Source organism: Telmatherina bonti, assembly GCF_933228915.1.
Source record: "Telmatherina bonti genome assembly, chromosome: 14".
In the NCBI taxonomy this organism is placed as follows: Eukaryota; Metazoa; Chordata; class Actinopteri; order Atheriniformes; family Telmatherinidae; genus Telmatherina; species Telmatherina bonti.
The window spans coordinates 12,264,729-12,284,209 of record NC_136612.1 but is presented as its reverse complement, the minus strand read 5'-3'; the positions used below and the strand labels follow the sequence as shown (position 1 = coordinate 12,284,209).

The 19,481-nt window shown below is 41.7% G+C and overlaps 1 protein-coding gene across 1 annotated transcript in view; it reads left to right on the top strand.

Annotated features, from left to right (window-relative positions):
- Positions 1 to 18,855, top strand: part of plppr2a (phospholipid phosphatase related 2a) — a gene marked incomplete at both ends in the record, with an annotated part of 66,495 nt that extends 47,640 nt beyond the window's left edge. The window contains 5 exons of the mRNA XM_079252714.1: positions 13,478 to 13,598; positions 14,061 to 14,311; positions 15,593 to 15,769; positions 17,801 to 17,928; positions 18,747 to 18,855. Coding sequence (XP_079108840.1) covers positions 13,478 to 13,598; positions 14,061 to 14,311; positions 15,593 to 15,769; positions 17,801 to 17,928; positions 18,747 to 18,855 — 786 coding nt within the window. The remainder of the gene's footprint in view (positions 1 to 13,477; positions 13,599 to 14,060; positions 14,312 to 15,592; positions 15,770 to 17,800; positions 17,929 to 18,746) is intronic.
- Positions 18,856 to 19,481: the final 626 nt, after the last annotated feature.

Sequence of the window (19,481 nt, the reverse complement as noted above, 5' to 3'; positions counted from 1 at the left end):
ACCAGCTTCAGCAGAAGTCACACATTCCTGTGAAATCAGATTAGACAGAATATTGTCACTTTTTCGCCTCTGAGCTTTGATCCATTTCGTTTTTTTTTTTTCATTCAGGAAAAGAGGAAAACACACCTTGGGGGGTGCTGCATGGCTGGTGGAGAGCCTCAGACATCTCTGACAAACACCAGTGTCAGCATCCACAACAAGGGCGCATCCGAACAGCAGAGCACATCTGGGATGTTCCTGCGTGCACATTTCTCCCCAAATGCTCTTTAGATTAAAAACAGCTGAATGAGTCAGAAGCAGGAGTGGTTTCTCCAGGTTACACACCGAGTCTTCTTTAAATACGATCCTTCTGGAAACCAATTATTATTTCCAAGCCATCTTTAATAATTACATGACCTTAAGGTTTCATGTGACCATGTCTATGTCAGGAGATGGGAGCGATGAAGGCAGAAAGTAAACAGGAGGTCCGGAAAAGGCACAACATTCTAGAAATTAAACAAAAAAATGTTACAAAAAGCCAAAATGGAGACGAGAACACATGATGGACAGACTGACTGACAAAGAGACAACGACAAAGACCTGGCAACAAGCAAAGGAAAGCGAGGAGTAATTATTCAGATGGGGGGGCTAATGGCGAAACAAGATGCAGGTGTGGCAATCAGCCACTGAGGAGCAGGTGTGCGATGGGAACAGGTAGAAAACTCGACAGAAGAGTTAACCTGAACTAAAAAAAATGTCCCTGCAAACTCAGAAAGTGTCAAAATGGTGACAAACTAAAGTCTGGTGTTTTGTTTTTTTTTATTTGGGGGGGCTTCCACCGATGATTCTGTGATTTAACATCAATAAAACATTCTGGTGGGCTCTCAGAGGAAAGGAAAAGAGGTTTACCACAAAGAAGCACATCAGGTGCAACAAAATATGGAACAACACTGTAAAACTTTGCTTTGTTGCTTTTTTTTATTTAAAAAATCTAGTATGATTGCAGGAAACATGTTGAATTCCCTTTTATTATGATGCGGCGCATGGAGATGTGGACCAACATGCATCCTGGAGAGGCAGAGGAAATGCTAGAGATACTGTTTTCATAATTACACAGACCACAAGGAAAAGCAACTAACACACAACAAACCAGGAAGTCAGAACTGAAACCAGGAAGTAGAATTACACAGAAAACACAAGATACAGGTGGATTGACTGGACTAAACCAGTGTTTTTAAACCACTGTGCCGTGAGAGATTATAAGGTGTGCCCTGAGAAATGATCCAGTTTCCCCTAACTGTTCAAAAAAGCAGGTCTATTCAAGTCAATTCAATTCAACTTTATTTATATAGCGTCAAATCATGGCAATGCCATCTCAAGACGCTTTACAGACAGAGAAAAAAACATAATGAAAGCCAATTTATAATAGCCTATATAAGGACACCAACAGATTGAGTTGGATGTCTTTGTTCATCCAAACAGGCCCAGGTTTCCCACTGAGTAGAATGAAGGATCATAAAATTCCCATTTCTTGTGTTTCTCTGATTTTTCTTCAAGGGACTTTGAAAAGATAGACTTTATATTTTTAATGTAGGCTTTAATAAAATAGTGGTTTGTGCCTTGTAACTTTTTCGATGAATAAAGTGGACCTTTGCTTAAAGAGGTTAAAAAAAAAACTGGACTAAACTAAATTAATCCTTGTGAACTGGCAAACTGGAAACACAAGGAAAACCACTAAAAAAAATGTAAACTAGAACTGAACCCACAAACAAAAACCGCATCATGGCACCTTCACTTGGCTTCGACCTCGATCTTTAACCGGCTCTGTTGCATAAATAGCATCTTCCCCATTAAGATCTCTCATACTGGAAAATGATTGTCCAAATATTACCCAGGGCTCCTTTTTTATGAGCCTAAACTGCATCGTCTAATGATCCATCAGAGCAGGTATTAAAGTCACTCATTAAAGCAGACAGTCGCTGTGTTTTCATGTTTCATCTGAAACCACTCTGATCAGAGATTCCAGCTGACACGTTGACATAAAGTCCACCACTCAGATGACAGATTTATTATGTTTGGAAAGCTTTAGACATGAAAAGTGTCAGCTTTCTTTTTTGTTTTTATTTGAACCTTTTGACAGTAAAAGTGTTCAATATTCCATTACTCTTCAAGTTTCTCACAAAAATGTTTTATCTGCCAACAGTGCAGTTATGCTGCCGCCATTATGTCATCATGTGTATACATGGTTTTTTTTCCTTGCTGTTCCCATCATGAAAAGGTTTAAACCACCCTTCTCAACTGGACTAAATGTTATTTCTGACTGTGGATGATCGTATCAGTTGACGTGTTCAGCTGACTGGATGAAAAGTGGTCTGTGTGAATGCAGCTACTGATGGATGTTTTCTGAGCTGGGAAAAACCTGGAGCATCGTGGCCCTCGAGGCCCAGAGTTTGACACCTGTGGTGAATAAGTTGGGTGAACCTGCAGTATTGCAGAAGTTACTGCTGAGGTTGCAGCTTCAGTATCAGAACCTGAATTTTTTACAGCTACTGTGAAAGGAGTATGAATTAAGAGTAAAGGTCCATTTATACTCGACACAAAAGTCCGATCCGCAGACGGATGGACAGCTGGTTTCCCGTCTATATTGCTGCATCGGCTTCTTGTCTTTTAAATAAAACCTGTTTGCCAGCGCTGCACTTCTGGGGGAGACTCGACTCCAGTTTCCGTGATTCTCTTCTGTTGTTCTTCGATGATGTACAAGATGTCTGATGTGCGACACTGATTTTCAAACCAACACACACCACAATGTACAGCGGTGGATCTGAGGTGAAGACCCTTCTTTCTTCAGGCTTTATCAGATGTTTGCTTTTTCTCTGAGTTTGGGTTAGGAGGGAATGGATGTGCAATACGCAGACCAGAGGTGGTCCGGGCTAGTTCTGCGCCGTGGGCAAACCAACCATCATCATCATTTATTTGGAAGCAGTAGTGTGTGTGTGTGTGTGTGTTGGATAATAAGAGTTTTGTCATTCCCCTGCCTCCTCCTTGCTTTTCCTCTTAGAGGGAGACGAACCCAACCTCTGCAGATGCGAGCCTACATGACTACATGACTCTCTGTAGCAAGTTGACATGTTGTAGCGCGTCCAGTGCTTATTAACTTAACATGGAAATGCACGGTATTAGTCTTAAGAACTGTCCGATTTTTTCTTTCTTTAGGGCGCTTGTGCCCCTCTAAAAAGGTTGCGCTCTGGGCGGTTGCCCACATTGCCCATAGCAAAAACCGTCCCTCACGCGGACAGACATTCAGAGACAGAATCAACGTCCTTTACCTGGACCTGGTAGGCGCAGCAGTAAGACCAAGAAAAAAGTTATTTGCACACAAGTTGTTGCTGGAAGTCTAAAGCCCAGCGAAACTCCGCTGCCATGGTTCCAGTAAGAAAGCGAGCTAGCTTTTGCGTTTGGTCTCTTTTTCTGTTTTTGGGACGTATGTCAGCGTCATTTTGATTTATCTTTTTTTACCTTTTATTGTTTATTTGATTGTTTCTACAGATGTGCAGCGTGATATTAAACATGGAATAGTCCAGATAGTGCAGACTGAATGGGGGGCTATTATCTTGAAGAAACATTGATGGAATAAAAGGAATGAGGTCAAAATATAAAGAAGGCTTTTTTGGGGCCTGAAAGGGCACCGGGATGCAGGAAAGAGCCTGGTATGCCGAATAGTACGACTCGCCTCTGATTGCAGTTTCTATTCGGTGTCAAACACAGACGGTAATTCTGCACTCAACACTGTCCACTAGTGCATAAACTGCCATAATAACTACGGCAACATTGTTGTGAAGTGGCGCTATACAAATAACGAGAACGTGTTCAAGACAGAGCATAAATGGACCTTAAGCGTGATTAACATTCGTACTTGTGTATGTACTGTAAGAGAATAACCTCACTCTGTACTTTTACCAGAAATACTTGTGAGTGAAACAGGAACAAAACCTGTGCACATGCAGAAAAGAGACTATTTTTCCACTGCAGGAACTTGTTTTGTAGTCATTTCTCTCCAATTAGTTACATTGTTCACAGACTCACTCACTGAACGCACACACACACACACACTCACTCTCACTGCTATACATACACTCACCCATTTCTCACTGCCCTCCCTCCACTGCAGTGAGTTGGATGGATTCGCCGGTTAGCTGTGGCCTCACTTGCCCCGCCCCTCCGTTTTTTTTTCTTTTGTTTAAAGGTGTGTTTTTTGTCGTATCTTTACCTTTCCCCCCCTCCATGCAAAGAGATACATTTTTTTTTTTTTTCCCACCCACCCCATCGTTCCTCGCGATCTTTTCCTCATCCTGCATAAAAAGGCCTCAGTCTGCCTGATCCTGTTTATGTCACATCTATGTTGTTCCGTCTCGTCTTGGACTGGTTTGACTGGAATTATCTTGTTGTGCCGGGACATTGCCTCAATGGCAAATAAAGATTTTTGATTTGTAGGTGTACGGTCTAATTAAGCTAAACATTTGTGTTGTAAGGCACTAAATCTCATTATTATTATGTCTTTATTCTGTCTTTTTATTCTTGGCTCAAAGCTTTTGGTGGAACTTGGAAGTTTTTCATTCATTCAGAAAAAACAGACAAAAAATTCTTTAATTTAAAAATATCTTCTGAATTCAGAAAAACATCTAATTCTTGATTTAGAGTAATGCAAATTTCTTCTTCTTCTTTTTCCAAGTCAACCCAGCATGCTTTAGCAGCATCTCCCTCGTTCATGTGTTTAAACTAAAACAGGGCGAAGAAAAGAGGAGCATGGAAATAAATTGGTTAAAAATAGAAGAAAGAGAGAATAAATAACCTCATTTCTCTGCATTAAGGAACGAGCAGTGAAATGGGAAAGTGAGAGAATTGGGAAAAACAGGAATTAGTAACGCTGCCACACATAAACGAGCAGCTTTTCCTTCCACCAGGTTAAATAAAGAACAGTGTGACGTTATGAACAAGTGTTTGGGGGGGGGTTTCCTGCAGGCTCACTTTGCTCAACAGAACAAATGCATTATTACCTGTCATTGTCGGATTTCTTCTGACACATCAGCATGAGTGGGTGTGCTTTTTTTTCTTTTCAAAATATTTCCATTGTGCAGCTGCAACAGTGTTAGCATGAGGTGCCCTTAAATCCTTATGAGTGCAGGTATATTTAAAACAAAATAATTACATTTCCCCATATTTCTCCATTATATTGTTTCATTCTTATCCATCTGTTCCGTATTTCTTGTCAGTCTTCTCTGCTAGTCTCATGCTAGTGCTCATTCCACAGTAAAATCCTGGTGAGAAGTCCACGTGAGCAGAACAGGCGATGATGCTGATGCACTCAGACCAGTGCACTGCCCTCCGCATCGTCCATTAGCTCAATTCTTACGTACATTCTGCAAAGCAGAGATTGAAGTCGTCGTGGATGATGACAGATAATGGGGTGCTAGTGACAGTAAAGCATCTCTATGTTCTTCACACATGAATACATTTCTCAAAGTTGTTGGAAGCATTAGGTTCTCGTGGCTGCAGAGCTCCAGCTACATGGATCTGCTGGTCCATTCAGCCTAGAACAGCAGGAGCCTTGGCTTCAGTTAGATGTGCTGATTATCTCATGGCATGTTCTCCTTGAAGGAAACACATTATACGAGATCTTTTCTTCTATTTTGAATATTTGTTATTTTTCTATCGCATATAGCGTTTCTTATATGACAATATCTTCATTATACTTAAATTTATCTAAATAGTTGTTTGCTGTTGTAATCTTCTCATCAAGATCCTGAGACATAAAAGATATTCAGCCCTTCCTGCCGAATTTGTATATTTTCTACAGTACAGAAATTCATCATTGTATAGGTCAATGTCTGGATTTATTATCATTGTCATAAATACAGTAATATTTTGTTGGAGCATCCATATAACATAGTAATGAATAAAAACAAAGCAATATTTATCTATGGCAGTGCAGAATATTGTTTTGTTTTGCTTTTTTTTTTGTTTGTTTTGTTTTTTTTGTTTTTTTTATTTTTTATTTGTCATTGCTACACAAAGTCGATGCTCCAACAAAACTGATGCTATTGACACACTGGCCACTTTAGCAGGTCCACCTTGCAGCTTGGAACCTGTATTCCTCCAAAACTGGCTTCATTCTTGGTGTCATAGATTCAAAAAGGAAACATTCCTCAGAGATTTTGCTCCATGTTGACATGAAGCATCACACAGTTGCTGCACATCACGATGAGAATCTCCCGTTCCACCTCATCATGATGAGAATCTCCCGTTCCACCACGTCCCAAAGCTGCTCTGTTGGACTGAGATCTGGTGACTGTGGAGCCGTTGGAGGACAGTGAACTCATCGTCATGGTGGAGATGATGTGAGCTTTGTGACATGGTGCATCATCCTGCTGGAAGTTTCCATCAGAAGATGCTACACTGTGCTCAGAAAGGGATGGACATGGTCAGCAGGTGGGCTGTGATGGTTAAACCGTGCTGTGATGCGACTGAAGTACCAAAGTTTGCCAAAATAAAAATCTGCAGAACACGGGGAGAACATGTTCTGCTGGGTGAAGACATACAGTTCACAGGTTCTTCCTGTGCATTTGTGGATACTCTGGCTTCTTCCCACCATCCACAGACGTGCATGTTAGGTTTATTGATCAGCATAAATTATCAGTAGGAGCTAGCAAATCTGTCCAGGACAGGGTTGGGCAACTTCAGTCATTGTGGGCTACAGTTCTGCTGGGAGTTAAGAGTTTCCCTGCTGCAATACACCTGACTCATTTTAACTTGTGCAGAGTTTGTGTCAGTATTTATAACAAATACATTCCTTCTAAGTTAAATCTACTAAGTATATTCATAAAAACTGATCTTACATTCGCTGTGCATGTGATTGGCTGATTAGCTATCTGTGCAAACAAGCAACTGAACACCTAATAAAGCAAATGTGAGTGTACATGTTTGTCTTCACATGTTTTATTTTTGATAGATTTTTTTTTCCGCTCCCGCTCCGCGGCCGAGTGTGAAGCGGCTGGGATGAGAATCAGCACCTCCAAATCTGAGACCATGGTCCTCAGCTGGAATAGGGTGGATTGCCCTCTCCGGGTCGGGAGTGAGGTCCTGTCTCAAGTGGAGGAGTTTAAATATCTCGGGGTCTTGTTCACGAGTGAGGGAAGGATGGAGCGCGAGATCGACAGACGGATCGGTGCGGCGTCTGCAGTAATGCGGACTCTGCGCCGGTCTGTCGTGGTGAAGAAGGAGCTGAGCCAGAAGGCGAAGCTCTCGATTTACCAGTCGATCTACGTTTCTACCCTCACCTACGGTCATGAGCTGTGGGTCGTGACCGAAAGAACGAGATCTCGTATACAGGCGGCTGAAATGGGTTTCCTCCGCAGGGTGGCCGGACTCTCCCTTAGAGATAGGGTGAGGAGTTCGGTCATCCGGGAGGGGATCAGAGTAGAGCCGCTGCTCCTCCGCATCGAGAAGAACCAGTTGAGGTGGCTCGGGCATCTGGTCAGGATGCCTCCTGGACCTCCCTGGTGAGGTGTTCCAGGCACGTCCCATCTGGGAGGAGACCCCGGGGAAGACCCAGGACACGCTGGAGGGATTATATCTCTCGGCTGGCCTGGGAACGCCTCGGGATCCCCCCCGCAGAGTTGGCAAATGTGGCTGGGGAGAGGGAAGTCTGGGCTTCCCTGCTTAGGCTGCTGCCCCCGCGACCCGACCCCGGATAAGCCGTAGAAGATGGATGGATGGATGAATTTGTTTTTAACATTATAACAGAGGACAAAGACTAATAAGTCAGCTGCAAAGCTTCATTATGACGTTTCCAATTAAACAAACACACGGAAATGAAATAATGCAGAGTCATGATAACTTTAAAAGAAGCTCAAAAAACATCTAAATAAGGTCAAATGTACACAGTATGAATTTCTTCTTCTTTGCTTTAAGTTCCTTGCTTCTCTTGTCAGTGTTCTCATGTATCCCTAACTAGCACCACCTGTCCGTCATCTTCGCTCCTCTTCACTCATCTCAGCGCTTCGAGTAAAACACATGGTCTGATAACAGATGTTCATTCATAAAGAGGCCCAGTCCGGATGCGTTCTCTCACCGGAGCATCACCTGCTGACACACACAGAAATGTGATTCCTCATGCACACAGAGCAGAATCATTCAGCTTCCATGTGTGGATAAAAATGGACTCTTTAGTCATGATGCTGTTCGTTAGCGCACCGCAAATGAATCACGTCTCACCGCGTGTTTCAGTTGTTACTTTCCCCTTTCCTTTCACACCAGGAAGATGCAGTCCAGTAGAGTCATGCGTGTCCTTATTCACACTGTTGTCCTCACCGTGCAGCCTTACACCAGGTCAACAGCTCGTGCCCCTTCATAGCTCCGTGCTCTCTGCATTGACTTCTCAATTTCAACGAATCATAATCCTGTTGCCTCTAAACCGCAGCGGCATCTTTGTCACCAGTAAAGGGCCAGAGTTGGTTCACCAGAGCGTATCTCACTGCAGCAGAGAGATCATTTAGGAGTGTTGGTTTAAATAACGGCCTGCATGATTCATATGGATGCTATTCACACATGAATAATTCTTTCCTGCAGTAAACTCTCGAACCTTTTACCTTTTTACCTCCAGCAAACGTGCCAGCGCAGCAGTTCTCTGGCTACAGCGCCGACGCAGGAGGACAAATCAATCATCATCAAACAGACGTTTACAGCTCTACTAATGTCGTCTTTGTTTCTTAAACATGGATTTACTGGAGAAGAAAGATTCACAATTTTCTTGGCTGATGTTGGATCCCAGACTTTCCCTTTAAGAGATGAGAAAAAAAGTGATGAAATAACTTTTACTTTTCCCTCTAATGTTGCTCTGTGTTGCTAAAATAATCCCGAGTAGAACATGTTTGTGGATATACATCAGTTTAGCAGCTGCTTGCTTTAAATTGAGCCTCTTTTCCTTTTGTAGTTTCCACCTTTGACAGGCGCAACCAAAACATGAAGTGACGGTGTTTAATTAGGTTGACTGTGACTTTTTTTCAAGTGCATGATGTGAACAACTGTATGGAAATGAGACTCGTGGCGCCGCTTGAAAGCACTCACATTCAACAATGACTTAGCGCGTGTTTTACAGTGTAAACGCCGCCATGGCCGTGGTCATCACTGTGGATTTGGTTCAAATGAAATTTATTTGTAAAGCGTGTTTAAAAATCAACCAAAGTTGACCAAAGTGCTTAACAATTCTAAGAAGCGAACAATAAACAACAGTAAAACATAAATAAAAGCTGATACAGGTTTTCAAATATCAAGAAGAACACTCAAAGACTTAGATTACTAAGTGAGTTTTTAATTTGACCTTAAAGATACTTATACAGGCAACAACTTTGGCTGAAACTCAACTGTTTCACAGATTGTTCCAAAGGTTTGAGTCTTTTCATTGTTTAAGGTACAGATGAGAACAGCTGCTGTGTGGATGGAAGACATGTAGAGGCGCATGCAGGCAGAGGAGTCCAACAATGTAATGGAGCGCTGAACCTTCAACAGCAGGGGTCTCCAGCTCCGGTCCTCTGGGGCCACAATCCTGTAGGTTTTTCCATATATCCCTGCTCCAACACATCTGGCTTACATTAATAAGTCATTGTGCAGAACTTTGTAGGCTGCTGGATCATTCAATTTGAGTCAGGTGTGTCAGAGCAGGGATATATAGAAGACTGGCAGAATGTGGACATACAGACATTACATATTGTAATATAATATAATATAATATAATATAATATAATATAATATAATATTATATATTATATTATAATATAATATAATATAATATAATATAATATAATATAATATAATATAATATAATATAACATAACATAACATAACATAACATAACATAACATAATATAATATAATATAATATAATATAATATAATATATGCTGCTGGTTTGACCTTTGGCTGGAAAGGTTGGAAGAGTGGCCTTTCTGTGAGGAGTTTGCATGTTCTTCCCTTGTGTTTGTGTGTGTGTGTGTGTGTGTGTGTGTGTGTGTGTGTGTGTGTGTGTGTAGGCACTCTGGCTTCTTTCCACCTCCATAGTCATGCGTCTTAGGTTAACTGGTCACTCTAAGCTCCCTGGAGTGGTGGTTTATGGCTGTGTTGGTCCTGTGCTGGACGAGCAACCTAACCAGGGTGTATCCCGCCTAACACACACACACACACACAAACACACACCCCTTATATGGACAAAATGGTAAGACAAGCACTTGAAGATGGATGGACAGACATTGCAAACCGATCAATAACTGATGTTGCTAGTTATGTAAGTACCAGTCTGCTGTCAAAGAACCGCTATTGAGGAACGCGACTCACGTTACTCTTATCTGACATTTCTTGGTGTAAACAGGCTCAAACCTTTTGCAGTCCAGCAGTCTCCATGGAAACGGTCTCCACGCCATCGTTTAATTGCTCCATAAATCCTCACAGTATGACGATACCCCTGATATCTCTGATTTGGAGCCACTGATTAAACCCCCCCCCCCTTTGGTTTCTTGCTTACATTAGTGTTTCGAGGGTTGCCATGGCACACCCAGTGGGGTTCAGTTGTTTAATGGAAGAAACCACTCGGCTGGGCATGCACTTCACAGCACTGCTGCTCCAGTCGGGCCCCTGCATGCTTTTAACTTCTCTGGCTTGGCGGGACAGGCTTGAAAATGCTTAAAAGCACAAGATTTGACTGGAACACGATCATCTGTGTTTGCTTCAGTACAGGGATTGTATGTTAAGCATGAAGGTTGATGGGTCAGTGGAACCCAGTCGGAGATGAAGTCACAGATACAGCAGAGCAGGATGATCGTACAGACGGAGCCCATCTCTGTTACTGAAAGTAATTCATTCAAACGTCTGGGTTCAGTCTGTGGCTGCATGTAGACGAGCTGCCAGCCGTCATGCAGATGAGCCGCACAGCTTCGGTCCTTTAATGGATCATCAGTATGAACAGGCAGCATCATTAGGACTCGTACATTAAACAGACACGTAAACAAGATAGAAGTTAGAATTTTACATGAAGCTGAGAGTGACCGCCATATTCTGTTATCTCAAAACCACAAAACCGATTTTCATCTGGTAAAACGTTAGTTTTTATCATAATCTCAATAAATCAGTCTTCTGTTTTCTTGTGATTACCACCTATAAAGAGATAGATCGTTGTGTTTTTAGATCATGAAATGATCGAGGTGAGCTTGAAAGACTATATTTCTTTTAGTCATCCTTCAGGTAGTCGTGTTGCCTTCTTTATTTTCCGTTTATTGGCAGTAAAAGCTGCTGAGCCGTTAGAACTTCTGCATTTCTATGGGACATGTTGTCTCTTCATGTGTTGGCCCAGCAGGCCACATCGGGCCAAGAGCGAACATTTAAAGGCCCATCTGTGATTGCCTACATGCGGAAATCAGGCCATTTCAAACGTTTTAATACGTCCCTGCCTAAATACTCCTGAGGGATTTTTACATCCCATAGTTGTTCAGTCAGTTCAGCCACTAGTGGGCAGTGTTGAGTTCAGAGTTCACTTCTGCATTTTGACACAGGTTGGTAGCTGTGATATGTGTGTGTGTGTATTTCGAGGGAGAGGTGATGGTATCACATGGGGGATCAGCTCTTGCAGTGACCTACAGCAGGTCTGTATAGCTGTGTGCCGCATGTTGCGGGTTTTTGTATGTGTGTACTTGTGTAAGATGTGATTGTTTGGGGGAATTACTAAATACGCATCATCTGGTATCTTGTTCCTGTTTATTTTCATTTTAGAAGTTTTTAGTGGTTTGGTGACCTGTCCAGGGTGTACCCTGCCTATCGCCCAGTGATTGCTGGGATTGGCTTCAGCTGCCCTGCGACCATTAATCAGACTAAGAAGTTCGGGGGGAAAAAAATGGATCACACTTGGTGTGCATCGACAAAATCGTTGGTATTTCACCTCCAAATCATTCAAATTTGTTGCAATTAACATCCACAATGTGCTACTAGTCAGTGGCTTTCTGAGTTTACTTTTTCCTCCAAACAGTGACAACTCCTCTCTAGTTTGTATTTATTTCCTCTTTGTTGTCCATTCATTTGTGTTTTGTAAAGCATAACAAAGTCCATAAAAGGTGTAAAAAGGGGTCTGTTAAAGGTACAGTAGAAAAGCTGTTTGCTTCTCCCATTAACAACACCTGTGCAACTAAATCATGGCCTTTAAATAACCCCCACTACAAGCATCACATGACGCGATACCAGCTCCTAGTGGATGGGGGGAAATATTTTAAAAAAAAAAACAAACATGGCTCCCGCCGTGTTGTCCTAATGTATGAAGGCATTAACATGTCTGTATCAGTAAAACCCACGACAACATCTATTATGACATAGTATATGTCATGTGCACCCATTTCAAGGGACCTTGAACACATCATAACTGTCTTTTGGTGTTTTTGTTGGTAAAATATACAGAATCTGGGTGGTGCAGCCAATGAGATAAGATACTATTAGGAATTACCCTCTTTCGTTCATTCACGTTACACCAAACCCCTCATATTTTACTGAAACCATTCCCAAACTACAGTTATTATTATTTAACATTTATTTATTGATAGAGGAATAACCCCTTGAGAAGCACCATCTCGTTTTCAAGCGGGTCCTGTAAAAACAACACAAAACAAGAGCAGCAGCGTCTACAAAGAAAAAAAAAAGAAACAGGAAAAAAAGAACAAGTAAATAGATAAATAACAAAAGAATAAAACAACAATAAATAACATATGTAATACATGTAATAGTCATCATCAATCATACAACCATACAAACACACACAAACCACTCTCGTAACTTCTCGTAGTTAAACCTCTCACACACAACACTGAAGTCTTCACACAATATGCGGCGTCTGTGCATCTCTTGTCACACATGATGATTTAAACCAAGCCTGTTATTGTGCAACCAACACACTTATGCTGTTATTGTTTTCATTTTTTATGGTTTGTGCAAAAACAGCTTTGATTTTTACCATAAATATTCATAAGTAAAGGCAAAAGACTGTATTTCAATTCAATTCAATTCAACTTTATTTGTATAGCGCCACTTCACAACAATGTTGTCACAGGGCACTTTACATACACGAATCAACATACACATCATTTCAAGCCAATTCATACATATCCTATAATAGAAACCAACTGATTGCATCGAGTCATGACTTGGATCCAATCCCCCATCCTGAGCATGCATGCGGCGACAGTGGGAAGGAAAAACTCCCCTTTAACAGGAAGAAAACCTGGTACTTCTCAGTGCATCTGGTAACGTCCCCATTGCTACATAAGTAATGGTTGGCTAGACTACCCATAACTATAAGAGCAATGAGCATAACCTGGATAGTTGGGTCCCATATTTCTAAAATTGTGCACTTTTTTTTTGTTTTTTATGTACTGTGCGACAAGCCTCAGCTAGATCTTTTGTTTTCTGCACAGATCCTAGTTGGAGAGCTGTGCGCCTTCTTCACCAAGGCAGAGGGAACCCAGGAAAAGACCATCGTCACTGCAGACTGCTGTTACTTCAACCCCCTTCTCAGACGCATAGTGCGCTTCCTGGGTGAGGACAGCCTCCGCTGCTCTTCACCTCGCTGAAATATGGCACTTTGTATATTTATGTGTAATTTTATCAAGGAAAGTGAGAAACAAGGAGAAGATAATGAAGATATCGGCAAAGATGCTTAAATTTTAGGAGCATGACCTGCTACACCTCAGAATGCATGTAGCTGTTAACTGGATGATAAAATGGGCTGTAATCTTTAGAGTAGAGTATTCACTACCTTAGCAGGACGACGGGAATTATAACTAATAAGCAGCTGGAAGGTGTAGTTAAATCTTGAGTTGACTCAGCTGATGTGAAGACTTCGGTTGCAATTTCACACCTCAGTCGACAATTATGTGCTTCAGCTGTTTTTAGTTGTAAAAAAAGACAACATGCCTCCATTTTTATCCCAGATGTGTGGAACTTATTGTGTGGAACTTTTCACAAATCTTCCCTCCTGCTTCCACATCTTGCTCTTAGGTGTCTATGCCTTCGGCCTGTTTACCACCACCATTTTCGCCAGCGCCGGCCAGGTAGTGACAGGAAACCAGACGCCTCACTTCCTGTCTGCCTGTCGACCAAACTACACGGCGTTAGGCTGCCAGTCGACCATGCAGTACATCACGGAGCGCCGCGCCTGCACGGGCAACCCACTGATTGTCATGTCTGCACGTAAATCCTTCCCATCCAAGGACGCAGCGCTCAGTGTGTACTCAGCAGTGTACACAGTGGTAGGTCGGAGCATGCAGGAGGAAGTACTCCTCACATCGCTATCTGGCATTTTTACTGTGTCAAATAAAACCAAAGCAGTTTATGTTTCATTACTTCTTTTTCTGCACAAATACTCTTTTAAATCATCTCTGAGAAGGTTTCAGGAGTCAGATTTATTTAGTTAAACCAAGGCAGAGAACTGACAGAAGCACAAACTAAACTCAGAACACACACTAGACAAACACAATGGACCAGCTACTGAGAACACAAACCAAGGGAGGAAGTAACTAGACACAGGTGAAATGAATCAGAAAATCAAACCAGGTGAGCTAATGAACAGTAAAGCAAAACAGGAAACTAGACTAAACAAGGAAAACTACAAACTAAGACAGGAAACCAGAACTAAGATACAAAACAAGAGACCATCATTACAGAGTCTGCAGTGCATGATGGGTAACATAGTATAAAGTCAATGTAGCGCATATGAAAATGTGGGGATTGACTGTAATAGGTCCTTACATACAGTCAAACTCACATTTATTCATATCCTCCCATTAAAGAAGGAATAAAAAGCTTCCTGTGAAATAAGTTAAAATTTACAAAAGTGATAATAAAAGTAAATTTTATGAAAATCTTTACATTATTTTCTAATTCTAGTTAAATTGAAATATTTTTAAAAGCAAACAAATATGATAAAATAAAACTCAACATCACTAAACTAATATTATGTTGAACAATCCTTTAATATTTCCATTTTTGTCCCACTGTTCATCACAAAAATGCTCTAATTTGTCCAGGACCGATTTGTTTGTTTTGTTTTGTTTCTTCTACTCAATTAAATAAAAAAAACAGTGTCTTATATTACTAGATTATAGTTTTAAAAATTTTAGTTATTGTTCCTGTTTTTAGTCTCGAGTTTTTGAGTTAATTAATTCAGCCTTTTCTTTAATTAAAGGGTATAAATACATTTGATAACTACATTAAACATGATGGTGCAACTTTCAAGCCTTGTAGATCACAATGGGAATCTCTTAAAGTAAGCAATGGTGCGCGTGTGTTTTTCTATTCACTTGTTGGAACTTTCATAAACTAACAATTTTAAGAAATGATGTTTGTTTTCTTGGGATTATGACATAAATGATTCTGTGATGTTGAGAAAATATTCCTTGTTATCTCGTTCTCATGGTTCCATGGCTTCTCGGTTGTGGAGAAATTGGATGTGTTTGTAATAAAATAATTGTGTGTACATGCTCTTTGTAGCGATCTGTGTTTGTTGTATTGTACTATGCGCTTGTCTGCAGATGTACGTTACCCTGGTGTTCAAGACCAAAGGTACACGACTTACCAAGCCCACCATCAGCCTCACACTTCTCTGCCTGGCCATGCTGGTCGGTGTGGTCAGAGTGGCCGAGTATCGCAACCACTGGTCCGACGTCCTGGCAGGATTCTTTACAGGAGGAGCCATCGCCGTGTTCTTGGTGAGGAGAAAGGGGATGATGGTGTGGATGTAAAAGGAAAATGGAAAACGTGTGGATGAGAACCTTCATATGCCTTATCTCCCTGGTTTTTAGAGAGCAATCACATATTTTTCTCTAAATTTATGTATAAATTTTGTTGGGTTTTTTTTTTTTTATCCAAAGAGAGTAAAAAGGTCCAACAAATTAAGCTAACATGCAAAGTTAACTTGGCAGGATTCACTGTGTAAAAATAAAGAACCAAATGTAAAAATTTAGATTACTAACCAGATAGTGAGTTCACGTTTTTAGTTTGTCAAGAAGGACTTTAATTCAAATGCAGTCATTGATTTTTGTTCTTGTCATGTTTAGCTTGAACATTTGCGTTTCCTGCCTTTCCGCTTTTTAAGTTATGCATTATTTCATGCATTATAATCAAGAACATTTTACGTAAATTATTTCCATTCTATCTTTTATATCTTCAAGTTTGTCCACACCAACAGTAGAATATTTATATTGTCTTTGTCTCTTGCCTGTTAGCTGCTAGGGCAGCTAGCTTCCTGTTGAATTTTCCACTAAATCCATGAGGAAAACATTCCCAAACTTAAGAATAGTAGTGTGGATGGTTTAGTTGAGAAAATGGTTAGAAGAATAAATGAAGCCTCAAAAACTAGTTGAGCAAAGCTTCACTGTTTCATAAATCCTCATTCTGTTCTCACTACAACTAGGATTTATTAAAACAAACCTAAACAAAACAAAACAATAAAAAGCAAATATTAACAAAAACTGAAACAGGGGTTGCAACTCCAGTCCCCAGGGGCCAATGTTTTTAGTTTAAGAACAGGGGTGTCCAAAGTTGCTCCTTGGAGCTGCTGTCCTGTATTTTTTTATGTATCCTGTTCCAACACACCTGGCTTGCATCAAATGAATCCAACCCCTTTGAAGTTCTGCACAATAATTCATTAATTTGAGTCAGGTGCGTTGGAGTAGGGATACATGGAAAACCTGCAGGCTTGTGGCCCTCTAGGACCTGAGCTGCACACACCTGTTTTAGAGGTTTCCGTGCTTCAACACACATGATTCAAATTAATAGGTCACTATGTAGAACTTGACAGTAAGCTGTTGGATCCATTTCATTTTGGATAAAGTGTATCATTGCAAGGAAACATCTAAAACCTGTAGAAGGGTGGCCCTTGAGGACCAGGGTTTGAGTTCCTGAATGAAAATCAAAACTATAAAACTCCTAAGAGGCAAACAACAAACTAGGACAGGGCAGGTTGACATCCTGTCAGGTTTCATCACAGAAGGAGCCATCTGGCAATGAACAAAGGAAACTGAGGACTATTTATACTGAGGAAGCTAATAACAAACGAGGAGCAGGTGCAGCACTCAGACCTGAACACCAGGTGAACCAGAGGAACAGGAAGTAAAGAACTGCACATAGGGAAGAAAACTTACATATAACTGGAAGCAAGAATAACGCAGAACAAGAAGCCACAGATCATGAAAAACCCCTGATAAGATTCAAGATTCCTTGTTTGTTACTTATCACGTTTAACCTGAGGAGACAAAATAATGATAGATGGTGAGGCGTGGTTAAAAAGGTAAACACAATAAATAAAATCAAGATCATTAAAGATATTGTGTGTAAGGTATTAAAGTATAAACAGATTATTCACTGTTAGAGCGAATCATAATAAAGCTTATTGCATATAATTTTGCAGTATCTTGCACAAGGGGCATTACACAAGTGCCTACAGCTGAACAGATAACAACCCACAACTTCTGCAGAGTGAGTCAACATGGGACTGGATGTCAATGAAACACATTTCCCATTTCATGCAAAATCCAGATATTAGCAAAGGCCAGTGAGGTTTGAAACCACCGTAAGAGGTTTTGTGTCTCTGCAAGGACACATCAAATACCTGCAGGATACCGGCCTTCTAAGGACCAGATTTGGAGATTTCTGCAGCAGACTGTTTATAACACAACAGTTGTTTTCGTGGGTCAAGCTTAAAGTTATTTTCTTGTCTTTCTTTTTCCTTCCTTGTCAAGGTAACTTGTGTGATTAACAACTTCCAGCAGTTACTTCCCAATCCGCCTTCAGTGCGAACCCAACGCCCAGAGTCGGTGTTGGGCATGCCAATGGTGACACTGCCCTGTGTGGAGAGTCCACTTGAAAAGTTAAGTGGCTCTCAGGTAAGGGGCGGGGGTGGGTGTGAGGCACGACCGTGCCTACCAAATGGCTGAGATACACACCCCTTGTCTCTTAACTGAAACCGTTATCCTACTTTTTTCCCCCTTCCAAACAAAAGTGAACAAACATGCATGCTCCAAGCCCCAACCTGCACCCCTGGACTCAAGTGAATCCTTTGCATCTCTGTGCACGCAAGTCTTGCTGTAAATGTTGGTGAGACCAAATTCTACCATGGTTGTTTGCTAGCTTACTCTTAAACCCTGTGTGTGTTTGCTATCAGGAGTTTAGAGAGTAACTTGCATCTATTTCCCATCAAACTAACAGTAAAAGGCTCCATTTCTATCTTCTCTTCAGAAAGAGACTGAAGAGGTTGTCTCAGGGGTGATGTCCAAGTATTTATCAAAATGTCTTGCGTCCTTTGTGGTCTGTCACCTTCACTAACCCTCACCTGACTGCCTCTTTTCCTCTGTCTCCTACCTTGCCTTTCTCCCCCTCAATCTGCCCCCTTGTCCCTCACTCTCCACCAGCATCCTGCACTCTCCTCTGCCTCCTCCCCACCTTACAATGCCTACGTCCAACCATTCTAACCAGCTCTGTATCTTTTCGTCATCGTCACTCTGTGCTATCTCCGTCATCTGTTGCCTTATTTCTGTTTTGACTCTACATCTGCCTCCTCCGCCGCCACTCCTCCTGCGCATCCCTCTTGATTTTTCTTTTCTTCACTCCTCTCTCTCTTTCTCTCTTTCCTTCACCTCCCCCTGTACCCCGTCCTCTCTCTTTCTCACTCCTCTCTTTCCCCTGCAGACTCCGCAGAGATCTCCGTTCACCGAGGTCACATGACCATCAGCCCTATCGGTTCCCCGCCACCCCCGATGTCCTCATACCGTCTCACTCCATTTCCAGCGAAGTCTAGACCAGCCAGAGCAGCATTCGCCGCGATGTACCGCCCATCGGTCCGGGCGACATGCAACGCTGCACCGCTCGTACTCTACGCAGGTCTAGACCCCACTTAACACCTCACCTTTGTTGCCCTCTCAACTATCAGGGAACCGATAGGCAAATCTTCAAAGACTGTCTTTGCTGGACATTCAGTGAAGTACCGTACTGTCAGGTACATCCTATTTAGTGCTTTATTTATTTGAACCTTTTTTTTCTATGAGCACAGTCCCGTGAAGCTTGCTTTCATCTTCTGTTGCAAACTCTGGAGGGATACGAACATCAAACTGTGACTAGCAAGAATGTTCGCCGCTTTGCTTGTGTTTGTTTTACACCCATTCAAAAGGATGCAGGTGCTGATGGCTGAAAGTAAAGACAAACTCCTTAAGAGCTGCTTCGAGGTACGCTGTTGCGAGGAATGGGATGATGCCATGTTGGACCAAAGAAATCCATGGCACAAAACGTGTGCTGCTGAGATTTATCTATGGAAAAACTCTGTTACCAAGCTGCACACACCCCAGGTGGAGGGGTGGCCAAGGTGGCAGTGGCCAGATCAGTGGAGTATGACAAAAAGGTCTCTCTACATTTACAGCTCAGATCAGC